Source organism: Loxodonta africana, chromosome 7, assembly GCF_030014295.1.
Source record: "Loxodonta africana isolate mLoxAfr1 chromosome 7, mLoxAfr1.hap2, whole genome shotgun sequence".
NCBI classification, from domain to species: domain Eukaryota; kingdom Metazoa; phylum Chordata; class Mammalia; order Proboscidea; family Elephantidae; genus Loxodonta; species Loxodonta africana.
Genome location: NC_087348.1, coordinates 122120820 through 122147418, shown reverse-complemented (window position 1 = coordinate 122147418; position 26599 = coordinate 122120820). Strand labels below are relative to the sequence as shown.

The window sequence follows — 26599 nt, the reverse complement described above, 5'->3', positions numbered from 1 at the left end:
CATTCCACACAATAACCGGATGAGTTAAGTATTATTTTCTCTATTTTACAGATGAGGAAGGAATTAAACGATTAGAAAATGACTGTGCCACAATTTAAATACAGAACTGGCTGACTCAAAAGCCTGTGTTTCTTTTTAATATACCTGGCTGCCTCTTGAGAGTTTCAGGTAATTGGTTGACAGATAATTAGATATATACATACTTCCATCTTGAGACTACAAGTTGATATAAATTAGGATTTTCCTTATTTCCATTTCTACGTTCTCAACAGATATAGACATTTCCTGCCTCCACCAGCGTTTCCTAAGAAACCCCTGGTAAAAACATATTTTTGTCTTTCACCAACCAGCACTGTGTTTCTGCAAAGGTTGCTGGGTGAGCGAGGAATCAGTAACAGAGTTGGATGGTCTGAAGGTGAAGCTTGTTCTGCCTGTAGTGGCTTGAGGACCCACGTCTGCAAGCGCTGGCCCTCTCCCTTTTCATTGTCAGATAAATAATGTTTAATTATTAAGTTTGAACTTTTAGAATGGAATTTAAGATCTTTTGTGCCCTGGCTGCAGTCAAACTCCCTAAATTTATTTAAATGGCAGTAATAGTACTTCTCCTATATATCTCAAGGTTTATTGTGGGATAAAATAAAATTCTGTGTGTGGAATACGTTATAAACTATTCACTGCTTTAAAAATACTGCTGTTATAATCATAGTCTTGTGCGACAGTTATATCCTCCGAGGCTTCTGGGTATGTAGGGTTCTTTGTTCCTACACTTGAGTGGCTTCAGATGGCTTATTTTAGCTTTTTGTCTCCTTTTTTCTGTCAGACTCAACTGTCATGTCTTTGTACTGGCATTGTGCCTCCCTCTAATAGCCCTCTCCTCCGTAAATTTGCTGCTTTTAATCAGCAGTCAACTAGGAAACCACATAATAGAATTTGTTAGCAATGTGTCTAAAATTAAAGTGATTTTGTTCTTTTGCAAGGGATGAGAGGAGATGTTTTTTAAAATCTCAATTGGTTTGAATATTTTTGTATTTATTTTTTAAAAGATTTTCATAGGTTTTTTTTTTTTTAAATTGCAGAAGTTAATAGTACATGCACTTAGTCCTTCAAGCAATGTAGAACAAGAAATGAAAGTGTCCCTGTTCCTCCCTCCCTCCCATTCCCTCCCAGCAACTCCCTAGCACTAACCGCCCTTGACTGGTGTGAATGTACACAATATGCATGTACGTAATGCTCTGCGATTCGCTTTTTTATTTAACGATGAATCATTGGTCTTTTTATGTTGGTGCATTATCACTGCAAAACTTAGTAGCCTCAAACTGTATTTATTATCTCATGGTTCCTGTGGGTCATGAGTTCAGGAGTGACTTCATGGGGCTGATTTGGGGTCAGATTTGAGGTTGTGGTCTTGAAGGTTTGGCCGGAGCTGGAGCACTCACTTCTAAAGTGACTAGCTCTCATGGCCGGCTGTTGGTGGGAGACCTGGCTCAGTTCCTTTCCACATGAGCTTCTCCATAGGGCTGCTTGAGTTATCTTCTTTAACACGGCAGCAGGCTTCCCCAGGAGTTGAGTGATCCCGGAGGGAGAGTCAGGTGGAAACTATCCTTTTATGACCCAGCCTCAGAAGTCACATAGCATCACTTCCACCACATTCTCTTTGTTAGAAGTGAGTCTCTATGTTAGGTTCACACATACAAGGGAAATGGAATTAGGTTTCACATTTTGAAGGGAAGTGTATGTGTAGCTCTGTCTCATTCATCTTCATGTTTGTGTTTTGAATGTATCACAATTTCTGTAACTATGCCCCCATTTGTGGATATTTTTACACTTCTACACAGTGTTGCAGTGAACACATATGCACGCTTTTACCAGCTTGAGCCACAATTTAGCTTAGGTTCCTAGAAGTATGTTCAGTAGGTGTTCGGTTCTGAATAATGGCTCAAGGGGATAGGCCTCTTATAATTAAAGAGCCTGAAAGTGTACATTTTGCCTTTCAGCTGCCTTCTGGGTAGCTTGTTGAGAAAGGTTTTGGAGTTAGTCATTATATGCAATCAGACTGAGAGAAATGTAAAACATCTTAAAATAGTTCTTAGTATAAAAAAAGAGTTAAATACTAGGAGAAATGAATGAACTAGAGACAGATATGTCAACATGATCAAAATTCATAAAGATAATGTTGAATACAGAAAGCAAGTAACAGAAAAATATTCCTAGATGAGGCTAGTGATACAAAGTTTGAATATTTGGAAAGCAGTATTATGTTGCTTATAAATAGTATAAAATAAAAATACAAAGACATGTATGACCCTGAGAGTATGGCCCCAGACACACATTTAATTCAGCACTCCTGAGTTCACCCTTCAGCCAAAGATTACTCCCGTTGCCATCGAGTCAATTCCAACTCATAACAACCCAACAGGACAGGGTAGAACTGCCCCATAGGGTTTCCAAGGAGCAGCTGGTGGATTCAGACTGCCAGCCTTTTAGTTAGCAGCCGAGCCCCTAACCACTGCACCACCAGGGCTCCCAGCCAAAGATTAGATAGGTATATAAAACAAATAGTAAGCACATGTAGTTCACCCATGTATGCGAGACTAAATGGGCACACCAGCCCTGGGGCAAGGACAAGAAGACAGGAGAGGACAGGAAAGCTGAATGAATGGAAATGGAGAAACCAAGGTCTGGAAGGGGAGACTGTTGACAAATCATGTGGTTGGCAACCAATGTCCCAAAACAATATGTGTATTAATTGTTTAATGAGAAACTAATTTGCTCTGTAAACTTTGACCTAAAGCACAATTAAAAAAAAATGTGTGAGAATGATAAACCCTAAATTCAAGGTAGTGGTTACTTTGAGGGGAATGCGGTTAAGGAGGTTCACACCTTTTGGGGATTTTTCTTAATTGGCAACATGGGATTCTTATTTAGGATGGTTATGATAACAGACTTTGTATTTTTGTTTCTTTTTTTATATCTCCAGCATTGCTTAATAAAAATTATAAGAGGCCCTTGATTTTTTAAATTGTAAAAAATCTCTAAGGAGCTCTTACTTTAGCTTCAGCATTTGATGTTAAATATATACATTCATTTGTTGGTGGTGATTTTAGTGCAGTGAACATAGTCAGTGGTAAAATAAATACTTAATTAGTACCTAAAATTAACACCTAGTTAGGGAAACCCTGGTGGCGTAGTGGTTAAGTGTTAAGGCTCTTAACCAAGAGGTCGGCAGTTTGAATCCACCAGGCACTCTTTGGAAACTCTACAGGGCAGTTCTACTCTGTCCTATAGGGTCGCTATGAGTCAGAATCGACTCAATGGCAGTGGGTTCGGGTGAGGGTAGCTTTGGAATTCAGGTGAATTTTCGTCAGGAAATAATGAGCAAACTAGTGAAAGGAAGAGTGCAGAGACCTGATTTAAGGTCTGCGCACCTCCACATCTGATGGTGATTTGGGGCATTTACTGAACCTCCTGAGCCTCAATTTCCTCATCTGCAAGTTGCAGGGAGCAAACCCACCTCTTAGTGTTATTTTACAGATCATAGGAAATTAAAAAAAAAAAAAATTACAAATATGAAAAGCACTTAGCCAGTGGCTGACACACAGCAGATGTTCAGTGTTTTCTTCCTACTTCCACAAAGTACTGTCATCTTGAATCTGGTGTCATTTCTAACGTTAAGAAGGTACATATACTTTCAGGAGACTTGAAAACAGCAATGCAAACAGACACGTGTGCACTAATGTTCATTACAATGTTATTCACAATAGCCAAGTGTGGAAGTAATCTGAATGTCCATCAGCAGATGAATGGATAAGCAGCAAAACGTGGTTTATACGTACAGTGGAACGTTAGTCAACCATAAAGAGAAATGAAGTCCTGATATATGTCACAACGTGGATGAACCTTGAAAGCACTATGTCGAGTGAGATAAGTCAGTCACAAAGGGACAGATATTGTATGACCTCACTAATATGAAGTACACAGAATAAATTTATAAAGATCAAAGGATGGTTGCCAGTGGCAAGAGGGAGAAGGGATGGGGACATTGTTCTTCAGGAAGCATTAAGTTTTTGTTTATGGGGATGGAAAATTTGGAAAAGGACTTCGGTGATGGTTGTACGTGACTGATGTAATTGATCTCCCTGAATTGTATACATGAGAAATGTTGAACTGGCAAATGTGGTGTTGTCTAAATATTTTTTATAATTTTTTTTAAAGTATGTATTTTAAGTCATTGCAAAGTTTGCATTTTTCCTTATCTTGCAAGAAAAAAAAAATGTTCAGTACTAAAATTATTAAAATTTCTAGGGTCTTTATACAGTGAATTAAAATTAATAGTGGATACTAAGCAGTAGGAAACCTTGGTGGTATAGTGGTTAAGTGCTACGGCTGCTAACCAAAGGGTTGGAAGTTCGAATCCACCAGGCGCTCCTTGGAAACTCTATGGGGCAGCTCTACTCTGTCCTATAGTGTCGCTGTGAGTCGGAATCGACTCGACGGCACTGGGTTTTTTGGACTAAGCAGTACAGTTGTCATCTCTAGGGATTTCTTTTGTGCTGACATTTGAGCAGTTTTTTTTTTTTGCTGACTGAATATCTCTTTGTTGTGGTGCTTTGAGCTTGTTAATGACCAAATTCTTATGTGGCAGCTGCACATTACACATGCTTATTCTCCACGTTTAAACCTTAAATCTCCTGTGACTGACTGACAGCACCACCTGCGCGGCCTTTTGAGGCTGCTAATATCGCTCTAACCGTGTTGTTTCAAAATATTTCAGAAGTGTTTTCTCACATACTTTAGCCCTGGCTGTGACAGTGAAACAATATTTGAGGTATGAGAATATGTTGTTTTTGTTGTGTGTTTTACGATGGAGACGGACTGGTAGCATTCCCAGTATGTAAGTTTGTAGGACATAGAACATCAAGAGTAGTTAATACATACCCAGCTGAGGTAGTAAGCACTTGGAGTAATTTTGAGGATGTTTATATTACTATTTTTCTACCTAAAATCTGTTTATTCCCAAGCTTTTCATCCATATCCAGCAATATGTTAAGTAAAGGCGAACACCGGGGCAATGATACAGTCACTCCCCCATCCCAACCAAAGCTTTCTGACTTCGTAGCACTACTTTCTGTGACTGGCAGCCTAACATAGTCATCAAGAGCAAACACTCTTGAACCAAACTACCTAAGTTCAAATCCTGGTTCCTATAAGCTTGTGCCCCTGGACAAGCTCCTTATCCTCTCCGTACCTCAGTTTCATATGTAAAGCGGGCATTAATAACACCCGCCTCATAAAGTTATTGTAAAAATTGCTAATACTGTATTTATAAAATATTTAGGAGAGTGCTTGGCTTAGAGTGAGCCCTATTTAAGTATTTACTAAGTAAATATTGTGAGTTGGACAGCTTAGTATCCACTATTAAGTAATTTTAATTCACTGTATAAAGATCCTGGAAACTTTAATAATTTTAGTACTGAACACACACAGGACTGGGCTTGAAGTTGTGAGTTCATTCCAAATCATATCTATCCCCAAGCAATAAAAGGCATTTACTCTCCTTTCCGTTAAATGAGTTATGCCAGCTAATAAGGACAGTGAAGAAAATAAAGCATTAACAAAAATGATGTAGCCTGATCTTGCTTTTCATCTTCAGCAAGAGTCTGGTCAGGGTCCCAAAAGCAATGAGATGCAAACTCAAACAGGGTAATTGAGGAGAGTTAAAGGAAGGGTCTGTTTATAGAGGTGTCAGCAAGGTAAAGCGAGGCCATCTAGCAACAGAGGGGAGTTGTTACTGTCCCTAAGCCGGAGGGACAAGAGGAGCCAGAAACCAGATAGAAGAGGTGTACCTGTTTCTATCTGAAGTAGTCTCTGGGTGGCAAACAGTTAATGCTCTCAGCTGCTAATTGAAAAGTTGGAGATTTAAGTCCACCCAGAGGCACCTGGGAAGAAAGGCCTTGGCGATCTACTTTCAAAAAATCAGCCATTAAAAACCTTACGGAGCACAGTTCTCTACAACATGGAATCTATTCGATAGCAACTGGCTTGTTTTTGGTCTTTCTTTGTAATTACAAGTCCCCTCAGTCTCTCACCCTTATCTTTGGAATCTACAAGTACCTCAAAGGGGAAAGTGGGAGAAGATTTTGACTCCTCCAGGATTTCCTCATGTTATTTCCCTACTGCCTTAAGAGATTTTTTTTTTTTTTCGTTTTAACTTTAAATTCATCTTCTCTGGTTGTCTCAGTGTCATAGTGGCTGAGTGCTATGGCCCCTAACCAAAAGGTCAACAGTTCAAATCCACCAGGTGTTCCTTAGAAACTCTGTGGGACAGACAGTTCTCTGTCCTGCAGGGTTGCTGTGAGTCGGAATCAACTCAACAGCAGTGGGGGTTTTTGGTTGTCTCAGCAAGTAGGTTGGTTTGTGTCAAATTTGCCCGTTACCAAAGCAGATATCCTCATGAGTTCAATTAGACATTTTTCCATTTAAACTGAAGCTTTATCTATCATTTAGCTACGTTTCCATAGAGAAACAAGGGTTTTTCAATCACATCAGCAGAGTACATTCTCACGTGGCAGCTAAGCTTTCAGTGGCTTTATTCATAACCTGTCTCAGGCACGTTACCCAAATTTAAATGATTTCCAAGCCTGCCTTCAAAAAATGGAAAACTGCTGTATCTTACAGATTTTAGGTATCATTTGGGAATAGTTGAATCCATGACTGTTAAATGCACAAATTGCCAAGGGTCATCTTTATACATAATGTTATTGAATGTCTAATCTGCAAATTATAATACCATTAATGAGTTCAACATGAACTAAGTAGTGCAAAACGTGGTGACTTATATCTTTAATATGGATCATTGCACTTGTTTTGAGTGTTAAGATTTTTTCTAAAACAGGGTGAACTTAGTGGTTTTGAAATATATTACTGTACTTAGATACAAATGACATGCAAGTAATTAAATTATGATAAGTATGATAAATAACTTGAAGTTAAGTACAAAGCATAGGGAAGTCGGGAACAACCTCAAAGAAAAGGTTCTTTCTAGATTGGGCTTTGAACATGTGTAGAATTTTACAGGTTAAGTATAGGTGGGAAGCGTGCTAGGCAGAGGAAGTAACATAAAGCAACAGAATCTTGGAAACGGACTGCTTGCTAAGGGAAGGGAGGCAGATAGGTTCATGCAGCTGGAGCAGAGGAAAGCAGCAGATTAGGTAGCAAAGGAAGATTGGGGCCTTGTCTGTCATGGTGAGAGTTTAGAAACCCCTTGGGTGTCTCCTCTAGTTCTTTGAACAGCTAGGGGCACATGCTAGAAATGATCGAGTTCTTCCAGAAGTGTGCTTGGCACTTTGGGAGAATACAAAGGAAATACAAGATGTAGTTCTCGCAGTTAATCGTCTGCTAACCCCATTGAACCACTACCCACCTCTCAGTTCGTCACGCTGCGGTGGCTTGCAAGTTGCTGTGATACTGTAAGCTGTGCTACCCATGTTTCTAATACCAGCAGGGTCACCCATGGTAGACAGGTTTCAGTGGAGCTTCCCAGGCTAACACAGAGTAGGAAAAAAGGCCTAGATATCTACTTCCAAAAATTGTTGTTGTTAGGTGCTGTTAAGTCAGTTCCGAATCATAGCGACCCTATGTACAACACAGCAAAATACTACCCAGTCCTGTGCCGTCCTCACAATCGTTGTTATGCTTGAGCCCATCATTGCAGCCACCGTGTCACTCCATCTCATTGAGAGTCTTCCTATTTTTTCACTGACCTACTTTACCACGCATGATGTCCTTCTTCAGGGACTGGTCCCTCTGATAACGTGTCCAAAGTATGTGAGACGAAGTCTCTATCCTCACTTCTAAAAAGCATTCTGGCTGTACTTCTTCCAAGAGAGATTTGTTCATTCTTCTGGCAGCCCGTGGTACATTCAGTATTCTTCACAAACAATATAATTCAAAGGCATCAATTCTTCTTCAGTCTTCCTTATTCACTGTCCAGGTTTCGCATGCATATGAGGCAATTGAAAATACCATGGCTTGGGTCAGGCACATCTTAGTCTTCAAAGTGACATCTTTGCTTTCTAACAATTTAAAGAGGTCCTTTGCAGCAGATTTGCCCAATGCAATGCATCATTTGATTTCTTGACTGCTGCTTCCATGGGTATTGATTGTGGATCCAAGTAAAACGAAATCCTTGACAACTTCAATCTTTTCTCTGTTCATCATGATGTTGCTTATTGGTGCAGGATTTTTGTTCTCTTAATGTTGAGGTGTAATCTATACTAAAGGCTGTGGTCTTTGATCTTCATTAGTGAGTGCTTCAACTCCTCTTTGCTTTCCACAAGCAAGGTTGTGTCATCTGCGTATTGCAGGTTGTTAGTGAGTCCTCCTCCAATCCTGATGCCACGTTCTTCTTCATGTAGTCCAGCTTCTTGGATTGTTTCCTCAGCACACAGATTGAATAAGTATGGTGAAAGGATATAAACCTTATGCACACCTTTCCTAATTTTAACCCACTCAGGATTCCTGACTGCCCCTTGGTCTGTGTAAAGGTTCCTCATGAGCACAATTAAGTGTTCTGGAATTCCCATTCTTTACAACGTTATCCATAATTTATTATGATCCACACAGTCATAATTGCATAGTCAATAAAACACAGGTAAACATCTTTCTGGTAGCCTCTGACATCTGATCCATCTGACATCAGCAGTGATTTCATGTTCTCTGCTGAATCCAGCTTGAATTTCTGGCAGTTCCCTGTTGATGAATTGTGGCAACCGCTTTTGAATTATCTTCAGCAAAATTTTACTGACTTGTCAATATAGCGGAAGTCAGCACACCTGGACTAAATCAAAAGCTAAGAAGTTTCCTGGATACAAGCAAACACTTCAAAGGACAGAGTAACAGGGCTAGGGGTCTGGGAACCATGGTTTCAGGGAACATCTGGGTCAACTGGCATAACAAAGTCTATTAAGAAAATGTTCTGCATCCCACTTCGGTGAGTGGCATCTGGGGTCCTAAAGGCTAGCAAGCAGCCATCTAAGATGCATCAATTGGTCTCAACCCAACTGGTGGAAAGGAGAATGAAGAATACCAAAGACACAAGGAAAATAAGAGCCCAGAAGACAGAAGGGGCCCCATAAACCAGAGACATCATCAGCCTGAGATTGGAAGAACTAGATGGTGCCCAGCTACTACCAATGACTCCCCTGACAGGGAACACAACAGAGAATCCCTGATGGAGGAGGAGAAAAGTGGAATGCAGAACTCAAATTTTAGTAAAAAGACCAGACTTAATGGTCTGACTGAGACTGGAGGGACCCCAAAGGACATGGTCCCTGGACTCTCTGTTAGCCCAAAACTGAAGCCATTCCCGAAGTCAACTCTTTGGACAAAGAGTAGGCTGGACTATAAGACATAAAATGATACTGGTGAGGAGTGTGCTTCTTAGCTCAATTAGACACATGAGACTATGTGGGCAGCTCCTGTCTGGAGGGGAAATGAGAACGCAGAGGGATACAGGAGCTGGTTGAATGGATACGGGAAATACAGGGTGGATAGGAGGAGTGTGCTGTCACATAATAGGGAGAGCAACTAGGGTCACATAACAAAGTGTATATAAGTTTTTGTATGAGAAACTGACTTGAGTTACAAACTTTCACTTAAAGCACGGTAAAAAAAGAGAAAAAAATTCACTGGTGTGTGATACTGTTCTATAATTTCCACATTCGGTTGGATCACATTTCTTTGGAATGGGCACAAATACGGATCTCTTCCAGTCGGTTGGCCAGGTAGCGTTGCATCCGTTTGTTGAAACGTTTCATTTGGTATTCTGTCAATCCCTGGAGGCTTGTTTTTCACCAGCGCCTTCAGTCCAGCTTGGACTTCTTCCTTCAGTACCATCGGTTCTTGTTTACATGCTTCCTCTTAAATGGTTGAACATAGACCACTTCTTTTTGGTACAGTGACTCTATGCATTCCTTCTATCTTTTGATGCTTCTTGCATCATTCAGTATTTTGCTCAGAGGATCCTTCAGTATTGCAACTTGAGGCTTGGATGTTTTCTCCAGTTCTTTCAGCTTGAGAAGTGCTGAGCGTGTTCTTCCCTTTTGGTTTTCTAACTCCAGGTCTTTGCACATTTCGTTATAATACTTTGTCTTCTCGAGCTGTCCTCTGAAGAATTCTGTTCAGCTCTTTTACTTCATCATTTGTTCCATTCGTTTTAGCTGCTCTGTGTTAGAGAGCAAGTTTCAGTCTCTTCTGACATTGATTTTGGTCTTTTCTTTCTTTCCTGTCTTTTTAATGACCTCTTGGCTGTCTTCATGTATGATGCCCTTAATGTCATCTCACAATTCGTCAGTTCTTTGGTCATTAATGTTCTATGTGTTGTATTTGTTCTTGAGATAGTCTCTAAATTCAGGTGGGAAACACTCAAGGTCATACTTTGTTTCTCATGGACTTGTTTTAATTTTCTTCAGCTTCAACTTTAACTTGCATATGAGCAATTGATGGTCTGTTCCACAGTTGGCCCCTAGCCTTGTTTCGACTGATAATATTGAGCTTTTCCATTGCCTCTTTCCACAGATGTAGTTGATTTGATTCCTGTGAATTCCATCTGGCAAGACCCATGTGTATAGTTGCTGTTAATGTTGTTGAAAAAAGGTATTTGCAATGAAGTCATTGGTCTTGCAAAATTCTATCATGCAACCTCCAACGTCGTTTCTATCACCAAGGCCATATTTTCCAAGTACCAATCCTTCTTCGTGTCCCGCTTTCTCATTCTAATCACCAGTAATTACCAATGTACCTTGATTGCATGTTTAATCAATTTCAGACTGCAGAAGTTGGTAAAAATCTTCAATTTCTTCCCTTTGGTATTAGTGGTTGGTGTGTAAATTTGAGTTATATTCACATTAACTGGTCTTCCTTGTAGATGTATAGATATTATCCTATCACTGACAGCATTGTACTTCAGGATAGATCTCGAAATGTTCTTTTTGGTGATGAATGCAATGCTAACCCTCTTCAAGTTGTCAATCTTTATGCAGTCCATTGCAGTTTTGAGAACTTCCAATTTTTCTAGATTCGTACTTCATACATTCCACATTCTGATTATTTATGGATGTTTGCAGTTGTTTCTTCTTATTTTGAGTCATATCACATCAGCACATGAAGGTCCCAAAAGCTTGACTCCATCCACGTCATTAAGGTTGACTCAACTTTGAGGAGGCCGCTGTTCCCCAGTTGTCTTTTGAGTGCCTTCCAACCTGAGGGGCTCATCTTCCAACACTATATCAGACAATATTCCATTGCTATTCATAAGGTTTTCACCGGCCATTTTTTCAGAAGTAGACCGCAAGGTCCTTCTTCTTAGCCTGTCTTAGTCTGGAAGCTCTACTGAAACCTATCCACCATGGGGAACCCTGCTGGTATTTGAAATATCAGTGGCCTAGATTTCAGCATCACAGCTATTCCTAAGCCACCACAGTACAACAAACTGACAGATGAATGGTGGACTTCCAGAAATTAGCCAATGAAAACCCTATGGACGACAATATTGTTTGAGACTTTGACTTGCTTACTTTGGATGTGTCATCAGGAAGAACTGATCACTGGAGAAGGACATCGTGTTTGGTAAAGTGGAGGATCAGCAAAGGCAATTGAAACACTCAATGGGATAGACTGACACAATGGCCACGACAGTGGACTGAAACACATCAACCATCATGAAGATGGTGCAAGATATGTTGCACATGGAGACCATGAGTCAGAACCAACTCAACAGCTGCTAACAACGGCAATTCCACTGAAAAAATAATTCATATTAATATTTAATTAATAATAATAAATACAATTAAGAGTTCAGAAAAATGAGAAATGGGTGTTCAGTAAAAAGGAAAGCTGTCTGGGAAGGTGCAAATTTAACTGGCCCCAACATGCCATATTGTTTCTTTGTCTTCCTTACTAGATCACAAACTCCTTACAAATAAGGATTGCATTTTTTCTGTGCCTGCAGAGCCTCCTCGCATAGTTCTTGGTACAGAGTGGGTACTAGACAAATGTTTGAAGGGCTGTGAGGAAGGAGTGAGCTTGGCTGGCTGCTGGACAGTGAGAAGCCAGCCTGGCTGGAGCGTGTTGGGGAGGAGTAACAGAGAGGGGGATTCTGTTCTACAGAGAGCTGGGACTCCCAGAATGAGGAGCTTGAAGGTTTAGAGCAGGAACAGAGGGAAAGTATCAGTCTTGCCTGATGTCCTTGTGATTGTGATTCATGCTTTTTTTGTAATTAACTCGGGTTACTAATTGTGGGTTAAGATAATTTTTCTTTCTAGTGCAGAAGCAGAACAAAGCCTGGACATTGTTGACGCAGCCTCAGCCAAATCATGCTGGTACCTTATCTCTTGGCGATCTGACTACTCTGAAAAGCCGTGCAGTTTTTCAGAGCCTTTCTGCTTAGCTTCTTTCCATGCAGCTTTGGCAACGAGCAGGATCAGCCTGCAGACTGATTTTCCGTTAACAGACCTAGACTCCTTCATATAGTTGTTAGTGTCCAGTGTCCCCAAAGCAGGTAATTGCTTTGAATGAAAATGCCTCTTTTCATTCTTACCTGAGTAAACAGACATCCTGTTTATATTAATAAAAGATTTAAGCATTTAAACAAAGTGGATGGTGGTATAACTAAACTGTCAAAGTAAAATTTACTGCAGATATACTATTGTTTAAGACGTCTGATGGTTATTTTTCTTCATATATATACTGTTGTTTTTCTCTTTTGAAAATTCAATTTCTGAATTTAGAAATTCATAAAATATATTTGATTTTCAAAAAGTGGACAGTTCTTTATGATTATGATACTTCAAAAAACAGGTTTCTCATGGATTTATAATTTTTTAAAATCTCGATATTTCAATTCTTTAGGATTTTAATTCTCAGATACTTGAATTCAAATTTTTTAGAATGAGCCTGTGTCTCTACAATGAGGAAAGGCGTCTTAGTTTTCTAAAAAAAATGAATGTTTCTGGGACTGCACTGATGATTAAGGTAAGGTGAAATATTCTGTAGGAAAGAGGTTTTCAAGGTCTTTAATGTTGAAAAACATTCTAGAACCCTACACAAGTTTACTCTAGGTGCAAGCCCACACTTGGAATCACAGACCACTCAAAATAACTCTGTGCCACCAGAAATTTATTGTCATTATTTTACATATCTCTGTATTTTTGACAGCTATAGTAGGGACTGTAAAGCTATCCCATTTAAAAATAACTATGAGATTTGGAAAAAAAAAAAAAAGGGGGGTGTGTATTTCAACTCTGGTTTAGGTGTATATTTGACACCCTGATGGAAAAACCATGTTATTTTTAACTTTTAAAATATTTAGGTTAAAAGAGTAAAAAATGGCACCTAGGTATTTTTAGACTCAAGGTTATATGAATAACCTCCTTAACTCCTTTTCAGGAGTAAGGAAAATATGCTAACAGAGCAGAATTATACAAAGATGGTTGAAATAAATCCAGATGAGTGGATGAGTACTTATACTTGGTACTAGATGAAAATAGGCTGCTTCATAGTGTCCTTGGCCTTGTTGCAATAAGAAGTTTGCCGGCTGGCATTAATAAAGACCTGGCACATCACTTTTTTTTCTTTTTAAAAAATATTTGCATCAATGGATTGAAAATACTCCCAGTAACATCCTTCTGGGATCCCCAATACAATCTTCAAGGACTTGAAGGAGTCCTTGGGTGGCGCAGATAGTTAAGCAGTCAACTACCAGCCAAAAATGCTGGTAGCTCAAACCCACCCAGAGGCACCTCAGAAAACAGGTCTCGTCATCTGCTTCCGAAAGATCACAGCTGTGAAAACCCTGAAGCAGCTCTACTCTGCACACATGGGGTCGCCATGCTTTGGAATTGACATGACAACAACTAAGAAGAACGACATCCTCAACATCCTCTTAAATATGAAGTTATCCAGATAGTGGTGGTGATGATCATGAGAAATAGGAGATCTAACAGTGCCTGTTCCTCAGCCTCAGATAGGGAACTTCCTGGTGCAGCTCTGTAGGTGCGGTTACACTTAATGAAACTAATGATAGGAAAGAGCCGTCATTGAGCACTTCCTCCGTAGCTGGCACTGTACTAAGCACTCCACATAAATTACCTCAGTTAATTCCCACAAACTTCTATGAGGTACGTACTGTTAATGTCCGTGTTTTATGGATGAAGAAGGGTAGTGAATCTCAGAGAGGTTGAGTAACTTGTCAAAGGTTCCTGTCTTAGTTTCCTAGTGCTGCTGTAATAGAAATACCACAGTGGTGGCTTTAAAGAACAGAAATTTATTCTCTCACAGCTCTGGAGGGTAAATGTCCAAATCAGGGCCTTGGCCTTGAAAATTCCTTCCTTCTAGGTTGTCCTGGGCGTTGTGTGGATCCTTGGCTTATATACAGTCCCTACATGGTGTCTATCTGTGTTCCCACCTCGTGTTGTGTGTCGTCTGTCTTTCTATTCTGCTCTTTTTATAACTCAGAAGCAATTAGGTTTAGAACTGACCCTACACTGGTGTGACCTCAACTGATTGATTCATTACATTGAATCAATTGATTCATTACATTACATTACAACTGATTGAATCATATTGCGTTACTTTACATTACATTGCATTATGGAAAATAATCTGCTCTACTCAAGGCCAGTTTATTTAATCTCATGATCAAATCATAACAGCGTATTACCAGGATTTCAGTATATATTTGGTGGGACACACGCACACACACACACACACACACACACACACACACGCAATTCAGTCCATAACAGTCTCCCAGCAAGTAAGTGGACAACTTGTCCAGAGCTTGAGCTCTTCCCCACTGTGCATGCTACCTCCTGTATGGAAAGTATTACCAGCACTTGGCAAAGAGAAGAGCTCAGTAAGTGGAAGCTCTAATTCTACCATAGAAAAATTGGGCTAGAGGAATAGTTCTCTTACCACAGAACAGGAATGGTGAGCTCATTGGACTGCTTTGAGTATTTTACGGCTATGCCAAAACATCACTCATACACCTGTGCTTATTCCTTATCTGGTTCCTCTTATTGTGGGCTGAACACTGCAGCCTCTGGGAGGAAAGGTGCACGGATGCTGTTATTACAGTCCTTCACGTCCCTTTCTGATAATTATTAGCTGAAACCAGGAATCAAGACCAAGAGATTCTTATGTCTCCGATAGACATCTATAGATGCCCCCAAGTTCTATTTAAACAGTACTGGAGAGTGGTTTGGCGTAGTGGTTAAGTGCTACGGCTGCTAACCAAAGGGTCGGCAGTTCAAATCCACCAGGCGCTCCTTGGAAACTCTGAGGGGCAGTTCTGCTCTGTCCTATAGGGTCGCTATGAGTCGGAATCGACTTGACGGCACTGGGTGGTGGGGGAGGGGTTTGACAGTATTGACTGACTTAACTCACCTCACAGTGATGAATTTCAAAGGTCTGTAAAAGGAACCAGCTCAGCGCACAAGCACTGGTGCCAGTTACGCAGAGAAACATTTTGCTATCAATGAAAAAAACTTGAACCTGAGCATGGACAACGGTCTGTCACATACACCCTTTGCCTGGTGGCTTCACCCTCCCATCTGTTCTAGCTGAGGTGTTTTAGATAGCATATCCAGTTTATTGAATGAGTTGCATTTAGTAGGGTACAGTTCCTGTCCAGAATAATGCCAAGATAATAAAACTACAGTGATTCAAAGTTGGAACTTCTTCCCTCCACAGCTCGGCTTGGAAGCCTGCAGTGGGAAAGTTGATAATTGTTGGCTTCTGTCCTTGCTCCACCTCTCCCTCCTCTCACTATGGCCTTACAGGATCAGGCCTAGAGGAATTTAAGGGGAAAAAAGCCAGTGGGCGACGGCTGGGATGTTTTCTTCTGGTGTAGGGGCCTTGCGGATGACAGGCCTGTGGTTCTCTTTGGCAGATTTCTGGGAGACCCTCTTTTCCTGTTAGGGCTTTCCCCAGCAACCCTCTTGATGCAGCAGAGCTTCTCCTCCAGCTGACCCTCACCACATTTCTTTGGCCCCTAGCTTCTGGTGCACCGCCCCCCCCTCGCTGGTTATCCTTATCCTTCCAGGCAGTACTCTCTTGGGAGGCTGTGTTTAAGGCACCCAGGGCTGCTCTTCCATAGGGTCTAAGTGGTTTATGGGAAATGAGCACCTTTGTGGTCAGTGGAGATAGTCTACTCCTAGTGGAGCCTTTTAAACTCTGCAGATGAGCAGAGACAACTCTGCCCCAGCATCTCACCTTTAGAATTACTTTTTCAGGCTGAGTCAAATTCTCATCTGTCCCTTTAAGTCCAGGAGATACTTGTCCAGCTCTTCAGGTGGTTCCTTCAAAGCCTTTCTAGCTTGGTTTGAGGTGAGGGGTATAGCGTTCTCCTGTTTTTCCCCCATGGGCAGAGGCAGGAGTGGACACCCAGGCCACTGTCACTTTCTTTCCCAACAACATACCCTCTTTAGGCCTTTTCGGTTTTAGCTTATCAGAGGCTGGAGGAGACTGGCTCAAACAGGCGGAGTCAAATAGGGCTTCCCTATGCAAGACCTGCATGGATGGGCTGTTCTGACATCTCTGTAAAAGTCTCCTATGCGGGTGCTAACTGTGCCACCCCCAGAGGTGCTAATCAGTATCTGAACAGTTAAGGGAGAAGGAAGAAGGCCAGGCTTCAGCGGTGGGACAGTACCATTTGCAGAGGGGAAGAAATAACTACTTACTTATTTTACAGAACAGGAGGGTTGGGTCACCAAACGTGTGTTCCCACCTTGAAGAGAGCATCCTGCATTGCAGTTTGTACATGTAGCCATCATGAAACAAGTTTAATACAAAACTTCTTTGGCCTGTTTTATCAATCTGTAGACATTTTCAGCTACTTAGTTGTTTATTTTGCACATTTAGATTTTCTTAGTTAGAAAACTAACCTATAGCAGTTCCCAGTTTTTACCTGTGTGACTTTGGACAGTATCTCTGAGGAATTTTTTTTGACGGCAGGGAGAGGGGGAGTAGACTGAGTGTGTGTGTTGAATCCAAAGGCAGCATTTTTTTCACTGTTTTTCTCTGCAAAGATCATTGTTCTAAAGATACGATATAAATGCTGGTTCTTTGCTGTATTTAATTTCATTACAATAGAATTCATTCATCAGTTTAAATAAAGAGGTGATTATTTCAATGCTAAAGTGTATTGTATCTGCATAGAGCATTCAGAATTGAATAATAAAAGATGAGTTCAAGTTCATAGCATTTGTATCATCTGCTTAGATCATTTTAATTTACAATTAGTACAGAAGTATTCATTCCTTTGTGTGTGTGTGTGTGTGTGTGTGTGTTTTAAATCTAGATAGTACTCAGTTCAAAGCAACAACGTAATAGAGACCCAGAGTTGAGAGGTGGAATAAGAATTTGAATAGTAAAAGCTGATATGCAGATAAGCAGTGCTATTAAAACCAGCCTATACATTTAAATTGGGGGGGGGGGGAATTCAAGTCCTTCAAGAATAAGTCCAAAATAATTGTGGGAGATAGGATGATATAATTCATGAAATAATCAGTTTTGGGGCATGATAGTAGGGATGGTGCAGGGATCACGGAGGCATTGATGCTGCTTTCCCTGGGGGAAGGAGAAGTTAAGCCAGTGGTTCACTCTCTCTACCTCAGTATTTGAACTAAAGAGAAAGATGGGTGCATATGGGCAACCTGTAAATAAACTGAGAAGTAGGAGATGAATACAGAAAGTAAATTACATCATATGAAAAGGGCAAAGAAATAAGTCTTTCATTGCCTAGACAGTAGGTACAAAATTGCATATAATAATAATTGGAGTACCTTTAGTTGTAAATGTCGGTTAAATTGTGATGTTACAAAGATGATACAGTATGAAATAATATTACTAAGCAGAAAGGTTTGCTTTTCATCATATAGCATATTTTATTCAAAGAAAAGTATTCCCAAATGGGAAGCAAAAGAAATAGATTTTTTTTTAATTTTAGGAGTATTGGCATGACAAGTATTCCTTTTGGCATAAAGTATAATGTTATTTCATATCAAAAAAGAAAAACTCAATTTTAGGTATGAGCTAAGGAGTTGTCTATTTAAAATCATCACTAATGATTCTTCTATACAAAATTGGCTTTTGGATTTTTAAAGCCTTCAGAAGTAGTTTTAGAAATATCTTTACAACTATGAAAAATGATTATTGCCAGTATGAAATTTCCAACTAGTTATATTACACTATGGTATTTCACTTCGTATGCATTGGGTGAGGTTGGCTTTACCCTTATGGCTTTACCCTTACAAAGAATGTTTCACTCATGTTCACATCCCAGCGATAGGGTTAGAAACATGCAGCTATTGATTGTCTTCAACAGTCTTTGGCAGAGCAGCTTTAACTTAAAAAAACTTTTTTTTTTTTAAAATACATTAGTGTTTCATCGATTCAGCAAATATTTGTTGAAGGCCTCTTACTTGATAGGAAGTATGTTAAGATGTTCAAACCCAGAGATGATAAAGACACTATCCCTACACTGAAGGAACTCAGTCTTTGGGATTTTAGGTTTTTCATATCTTCACAAAAATTCCTAACTTTATATAAATCTAGGCTGGTTCCTGTTGAGTATTTTAGGAGCTATTTTATTGCAGTATAGTGCAAAGTGTTAATGGAATAAATATTTTTCGTGCTGCCGGATTTGTTACACTCTCTTTATGTATAATCATGAAAGTCACAGTGAAGTGAAACCTTAATCTCCTGAATCAGCATCTCCAATTCTGATGTTTCTTGACATTCTTGCAGCGTATAACCCACAGGTGCTTTCCAGCCCCAAAAATGAATCTTCCAACAGCTCTGTGCAACTATCAACAACTCCAGTTTCCTCAGTCTCAAGCACCTTGAAACCCACAGTAACATCTAAGGCGTCAGCAAATAGAACTTCCACCTTCGTAAAGCCTACCTGCAACACAACAAGTATTTCACAAAGCACGTCTCAGATGTCAACATCCACAATGACCACCACCCTCAATAGTTCGGCGACATCTGTTTCTTCATCAGTAACAAGTATGTATTGAAATTGACCAATATTTCCTCTGTTGAAAATAATTGTTAAACGCCACCTTTAGTTCGCCATTCCTTTCTGCAAAAATAAGTATACAGATTTAGACGGTGATTTTCTATAAAATACATTAGATGTGGAGATCAGAGAGAGTCAGTTGACCTAGTATTCTTCTCCCTTTAAGAAAACGAGCTTCTAAATTTGTAAAATAATGACCCATCTTTGAATAAGTAATATATTCTAACAGGGAATTTTATTTTACATAGTGTGAAATTTTGTCATACATTTAACTCTTTCTACCTCATTCTAGAAAGGAATTGGGTGGGCTCCATGTGAACTTTGATTATAGCTCATTTGGGCCATAAATATATTTTAAAATGGTATTAGATATAATCATGTAAATTGTATTAGTATATAGGGCATAGTATTAGAAAACACTTTCTTTAATTTGTTTAAAATATAATTCCTGTAAAACCATGAATTCAAAAACATTTTTAAGAAGATTCCCTTTGAAGTTACCCGAAGTTGAAGTTCTGTTTAAAAGCTAGTGATTATATTTATCAGGACAAGTAGCAGACTTTATGATTTCCTTTATATGTTTTTATATATTTCTACTCTATATAGTTAATTTTCTTTATTGCTACAACTTATGTATTAAAATCAACTTTCCCAGCTGTGCCAGGGTCTCTTGAAGCAATAAAACCAAAGTAGTTAAAATTCCCAATAATTTATTCCAAAAGGAGAAATTTCAGTTAGAAGTACTAACTTACATTGGATCTAGTCAGGATTATAGATGTGTTACCCAGACCTCATTTCTTTAGGCACCAACTCTTTCTAGATTATGGGAAAAAAAATTCGCCAAATTTTGCTGCTTCTGGGGTTTTAGTAGCCTGTCCAAGCCCAGCACTATCAAACACTTAAATGAACTTAAGATCTTGGGGTTTCAGTTAAGGACACACATGGATAGAGCAGAGAAAACCAGAACTGGGCAATCACTAGACACAAAGCAGGCTAGAAGAAAACTTTCCACACCTGGATATCCTCTCACCCCCAATTCAGTGCTCCTGTACAAAAATTCAGGAAGTTTAGTTTATTACAGTGTTTTTAAAAAACAAAACTAAAGCTTCTGTATTTTTTTTTTTTTAATCACAGCAACTATTAATTTTAAAGAAAACAGAGGATCAAAATTTGATATCGGCAGCTTCGTTGGCGGTATTGTATTAACACTGGGAGTTTTATCTATTCTTTACATTGGATGCAAAACATATTATTCCAGAAGGGGCATTCGGTATAGAACCATGTAAGTTTTGATTGGCTGAGATGTTTGTTGTTGATAATTCAAATTTCTTTAATTTGAATACCATGACTGAATATCAAAGGCAGCGTTCATCTCAGGGATAAGTAATTTGTAGATCTATGAGTCACATCCCCATTACCTCTCTAAGCCCACAGTAAATAGTTTTTGTACAAGCTTATGATTATAATTATTTGCAAATGAAAATGTATGTACCTATAAAAGTGTTTGTATTTTACTAGTGTCATGCTTTTATTCCAGAGACCCAAGTTCATCTAACCCCTTCATTTGCTTATACCTCTAATTGTAAGAAATACCGACTCAGGTCTCATCAGGTTGTTGATGTAGATGTCCTGTGGCTGCTGGTAGCACTAAATAGATTCCTCAGTAAAAATATGGTCTTGATTTCCATGATAAAGACTTCAGAAACTGAAATTCTTCAGATAGCCTCACTTTCTCTGTTAATTTACTATATTAAATGAGTTGCTATTATAAATAATATATTATCTGTAATAAAACTACCTTTTCAGATGAGCTTTATCAGCAGGCCCCAATCAACAACCATATTCACCCTAAATGTAGCTCTGTCAGATTGATGGATTTTGAAGGTATCACCTCCCAGCTTCTGTTGCTATGACAAAGTCCTTTTTGTCTTTTGAGCCTTGTATATACAGAGCCAATTCATTCTTTTGATCATTTTAGGTATTCTCCTTGGGAACTAAGAAAACTTATTAATGTCTGTCTTAGGAACTGTACACAAATTGTTCTAAGTATTGATTGGTCATGGTTTGTTTTTTGCTAATCTAAAATATTCTCCATAAATAAATACCATAGGATAAAAAACCATTTTCTAAAATTTGCTCTGTGGGTTAACAGTTGTCATAGGTGTTCTACACACAGAATTTCCACATCAAAACCATTTGGGAAATGCTGGATGGAGCAAAGCAAAACACTTCACTACTAGACTTCTCTAAGCCTTTACCAGGCTGCTGTGCCTTACAAATTTCCAGGAGAGGAATATACTATAAAACTTTGCTCAAACTTTTTATTCAAGTCTTTGTTGAAAGAATAGCTCCCCCACCTGCCTCATTTTTTTTTTTTCAGGGTACATCTCTTGGTAGTAGTATTGTGTGAGACACATTTGAGAAATATTAGACTATTTAAGGGTCGGCAGTTCGAATCCACCAGGCGCTCCTTAGAAACTCTACGGGGCAGTTCTACTCTGTTCTGTGGGGTCGCTATGAGTCGGAATCGACGCAGCGGCACTGGGTTTGGTTTTGGTTTTTTTGATCCATGAAAAAGGACATGGCAAAGTTATATTGCTAATATTTAAACAAAAATGATAATTTAAGATTAAAATATCGTTCTTAAAAGTTACCTTGCATTTATTCACTGTACCAAACTAACTTTAAAAGAATATCAGGGTGGTATTTTGCCAGATTAAAGGCATATTCAGAAACATTCTTTCTTTTCTTTTCTAGATCAAATCACAAAAGAACAAAAATACTTAAAGGAAATTGTGATCCCATAGTGTTAACTTAGAAATACCTTAAAATTTGAAATATTTTTTAAAACCACTACATATTTCTAGAAGTATTTATCATCTATTTTCTTGGTAAACTTTACTTAAACAGAAGACACATTTTGATTATAGTAAATTAAATACCATTTTTTATAAGGTCAATATTTGTTGATATGGTTAAGGCTGTTAAATAGTGAAGCAATTAAAATGTGCTGTTTTCATTTTAAACCTGCCTTAACGAAAAAATATGTAATTTTAGCTTTTGTAGACTAATTTTTCTTACATGTGCATGACCAGATAAGCTGCATGCATGCACAGTGAAGTAAGACAGAGCCCAGAATCCCCACAGTAAGGGAACTCTGCTGGTAGAAGCAGAATGGTTCTAATAGGAGTCTTATTTTCATATAGGAGTCAGTGGATGATGAAAATACCATATTTAAACGAGCCTATATGTACCTTTTTGTCTTTTTCCACATTTTAACATCTCTGAAATTATAACGTACAATCAATGGGATGAGAAAGCATTATTATAGTTTAATTGGCTGTTAAACAACCCAAATGGTAAATTTGTCTGTTTGACAACCTTAACTACTGTTTTTCTTAGTGCTACATTAGAAAAAAGTAGTGCATTTTAAAGTCAGTAGGTTCCTTTGAAGCCATAAAAAAAGGCATAGCCTAAGGATAGGCTTAATGTTGGTCCCATTGAAGGATCTGAGACCTCTATATATCTGGGAATAACGAACATTGCTGGTTTTCACTTACTGGATAATCAACCCGTTGCCATCGGGTCAATGCCGACTCATAGTGACCCTACAGAACAGAGTAGAATTGCCCCATGGGGTTTCCAAGGAGCAGCTGATGGACTTGAACTCTTGTGTCCAGAGCTCAGTATTCTGCATAGGGCTACTGTGATGATTCCATGAGATATGGCTGTAAAGTCTTCAGTGTTAACACCTGGCACAGTAAATGCTGAAGCAGTAGTGGGTTTGTTTGTTTTGTTTTTTAAAAGGAGTTATAATAACTGGGGAAAAGTCACACAGCCACTAAGAGGCAGAGCAGAGGTTGTCTGACAACCTTAACTATGTTTGAGTCCTTAACCACTACAGTCTACCAGGTATTTTCACATAAGAAACTTTACGCAGGAAAATGACAATTCATTTTTTTTTAAAATAATTTTTATTGTGCTTTAAGTGAAAGTTTACAAATAAAGTCAGTCTCTCACACAAAAACCCATATACGCCTTGCTTTTTTTTTTTTACTCTCCCCCTAATGAGACAGCCCGCTCCCTCCCTCCACTCTCTCTTTTCGTGTCCATTTCACCAGCTTCTAACCCCCTCCACCCTCTCATCTCCCTTCCAGGCAGGAGATGCCAACACAGTCTCAAGTATGACAATTCATTTCGATTCTGAAGCTTGAAATTGTTCTAAGGTTACTTCCCTTACAAATATGAACATATAAGTAATTTTGATACTAATATAAGAAAAAGTTAATTATAACTTTTGCTATATTACAGTGATGAACATGATGCCATCATTTAAGGAAACCCAAGGACCAAGGAAAGAAGACTGATGCAGCCCTATCAGTTAATTTTGGTTTATTTTTAGCTTAAATATTCTCTTCTTGGAAATTGTACAAACAGGCCATGCATATAATGTTCAATGTATTATATAAAGCTGTAAAGAATCCTCTTGATTACTAAAAGTAAAGGGAGTTTGGGGTGAGCTTTTCTAATGAACATTTGGAGCTGGCAAACAGTTAATGCAATGATTACATTTACTTTTCGCATAAGCATAGTAAAGACAAGCAAGTCCTCTCCCATTTTCTTGTGGCATTGGTCACCTAGGGTCAGTAATTGGAAGACAGCATCACTTAAAGGCAGGATGCCATCTGGCCATACAAATAAGGAGCTTGTCACAGTACTCAGGATTTTGGGTGTTTTTGTTGCTCACACAAAGAACTCCAGTGCTGGTATATCCTAGTTACTAATGCCACACAACAGCAGTTATACAATTGAGTAAACCAGGTCCTAAACGTAATTTTAGTTTAAAGTGTCTCTTCAAAATGCATCTTTTTTGTGTGTTTTAAAGTATACTAGTTGGTTTAGAAATGTAACACATCTTAAAAAAAAAAAAAAAAATCTTCAAATTAAACCAGAAACAGCACCTGGCTTATCTGTGTTAGAAGTCCACTGGAGTGTTGGAGAGACTATTTTTATTAACTTTTGAACTTTTAATGGTAGTTGATATAAATTTCTCTTTGGCTTTTTTTGCTGTAAAATTTCAATAAATTGTAATGTTTAACATGACGATGTTTTAAAGACTTAGCTGCTAGTGTTAAATAATCCTGCATTATAGAAAAGAACTCCTAGAAGTAGAATATTGGCTATTTTAAGAATGTTGTCGCCACTGGAAATTGCTTTTATTTCACATTCACTTAATTTTTTATTTAGTGAATACTTTTAAGGGATTGTAGAGCTGCTTTCAATATTTAGAAAAGTCTAATGGAGTATAAACACCACTAACTAAAAAAAAAAAAGTCTCTTACATGTTTTCCAAACCAACATTTAACTCCATACAGTTGCAGCTGTAGATGATGCTGTGTTTATCAGGTCGGGGATTATGGGGTCCCCCCTAGGCTACTAAAAGCTGCAGCATGAAAAGGTAGCTCTTTCACGCAGTGCCAATTTTACTTAAAGATTTGGGGAAAAGGCATTTTTATACTAAAACAAAAAATGTATTTTGGAATAAATTCTTATGATGTTTTAAAAGAGGAATTTTTAAGTCATGATTTCCTACTTCCCTATTTGGCCACCCCCCCGACTCTTCCTCTGCTGAAATGGAGGAGAAAAAGCACAGTACTGTAGGGGTTCCAGCATTAGCCAATGTGTTTGGAGTGTTTTCAGTTTTACATAGTTTATATCCCAGCACTTAAAACTCAGGGTCAAGTTCTGACAAAAGAGGTATTTAGTTACACTAAATACTAAGATAGGACTCCTGTCTTAGGTGGCCAAAGTAAATTGCACGAATACCTGATAGCCCACGAATAAGCGAAGATGTCCTGATGAACACAGACTTGCATTTAATAGGGATAAAATATAACTTTTGTGATCAGCTTGAATCTGCAGAGAATGCCATATTATTAAGAATTTGGACATAAAAGGATCATTTTTATTCGCTGTGCATTATGGCCAATTGATGCAATGAATATGGATGACAAATATTATCCAAAACATGGATAAGATCTATGTAACACATGCAGTGTGGAAGAAATTTTATGAAATGTGTGTTTAGATTAGTTTGAAAAGAGATGTGGGCTCCTAGGTGAGCTGCGTGTTACTAACTTGGCCCTAAACTGGTCATTCAGTCACTGCTTTCATTTCTCTGCAAATGTAGGTAAGATATATTTTATAGTAATGGGTGCCTTTTAAATCTACCTTTTTTCTAACTAAAAACAAAACAAAACTTTGTTTTATCTCCTGCATCCATGATTTTTCAGCACTTCAAAGTCAGTCATAACTTTGTGGACAGGTCTGAAGTTTTTCTTGAATATTTGCTTCTTTAGCACTTTGAAGAGTTGAGACCACTTTTTAAGTACTGGATGTCATTGTTTGCCTTGCAAGTTTCCTCAGCTTTGGTTTGAAATCACTTAGTTATGTCTTTTCTCTGTACAGAAGTACTAGCATTTATTCATTTTAAATACTAGTATTTTCAATGCCTTTTTTTGTTTTCTGCAAAAAAGAGGGAAACGACGCAAAACAATGATTTCGTTTTGGAACACATTTCTTAAGTATAGATTTATCTTCCTGGTTATGTTTACTTAAATTTTTTAATTTGTATTTCTCAAGAATGTGTTTACTTGAAAATAAAAGCAATCCAAATGTATGTCTAAATATTAGGCAGAAACCAATCTAGGATTTTAAAATTTCCTTGGATAATCCATAAAATGCATTCAAACACAGACAAATGAGAGTTGGCAGTACATTGGTAATAATTTTGTAATTACTGTTAAAAACAACTGTTACTTTTTTTTCTTATAGTGACCAACTTTTCGTATTTCATTGTTACTGAGATCTATTTTTAGAATAAAATTTTGTTCTCCATCTAAGAGTTTCAAGAGTATGGTTTTACTTCATTTCGTTAAACTCAAGAGCAATCAACGTAACAGAAAAAGCCCCAAATGAAAATGTCAGACTGCAGGTGCTAAACTGACACAATAGAACAGTAACATGGTAAGTATCAGTAGATATAATCTATATAAGCACAAGCTCTTTGGGGTCCTCAATTTTTAGGGGTTCTGAGGCCAGAAAGTTTAAGAATTGCTACTATATGCTTATAGAATTATTTTTTACATAGTTCCAGAGAAAATTTAGGTCTGTCTTCCAAGCTGACAGCCAGCTGCCCTTTGATTTATGGAATAAATGGCAGCTAACAAGTAAAGGATCTCTTAGGTTGTTAGAGGGCAGAGCAGAAGAGAGAACTCGATGCAGCTCCAGCAACTGTGCTCTCTTCAGAGAGAACATGAGCAACTACCAAGACAGACACAAGAGGCTTAACAAATGACAGCTCATACAATTCTCCCATTTAGGTCAAGAGGGTGAAGAAATAAGTACTATTTCCATACATAAATAAAAGTAGAAAACTGAAGAATGTTCTGGAGTCACTCCCACCTGGACCATATAAAGGTCACGGTACACCACTTAACTATCTTCAGCAATCTGTCATTT

General features: G+C 38.5%; 1 protein-coding gene across 1 annotated transcript in view; it reads left to right on the top strand.

Annotated features, from left to right (window-relative positions):
• TMEM123 (transmembrane protein 123) overlaps window positions 1-24026 on the top strand; it is a 52124-nt gene extending 28098 nt beyond the window's left edge. Inside the window, exons 4-6 of the mRNA XM_064289548.1 lie at window positions 18805-19065; window positions 20213-20360; window positions 23390-24026. Of these exons, the coding sequence (XP_064145618.1) occupies window positions 18805-19065; window positions 20213-20360; window positions 23390-23414 (434 nt within the window). The 3' untranslated portion in view covers window positions 23415-24026. The remainder of the gene's footprint in view (window positions 1-18804; window positions 19066-20212; window positions 20361-23389) is intronic.
• Window positions 24027-26599: the final 2573 nt, after the last annotated feature.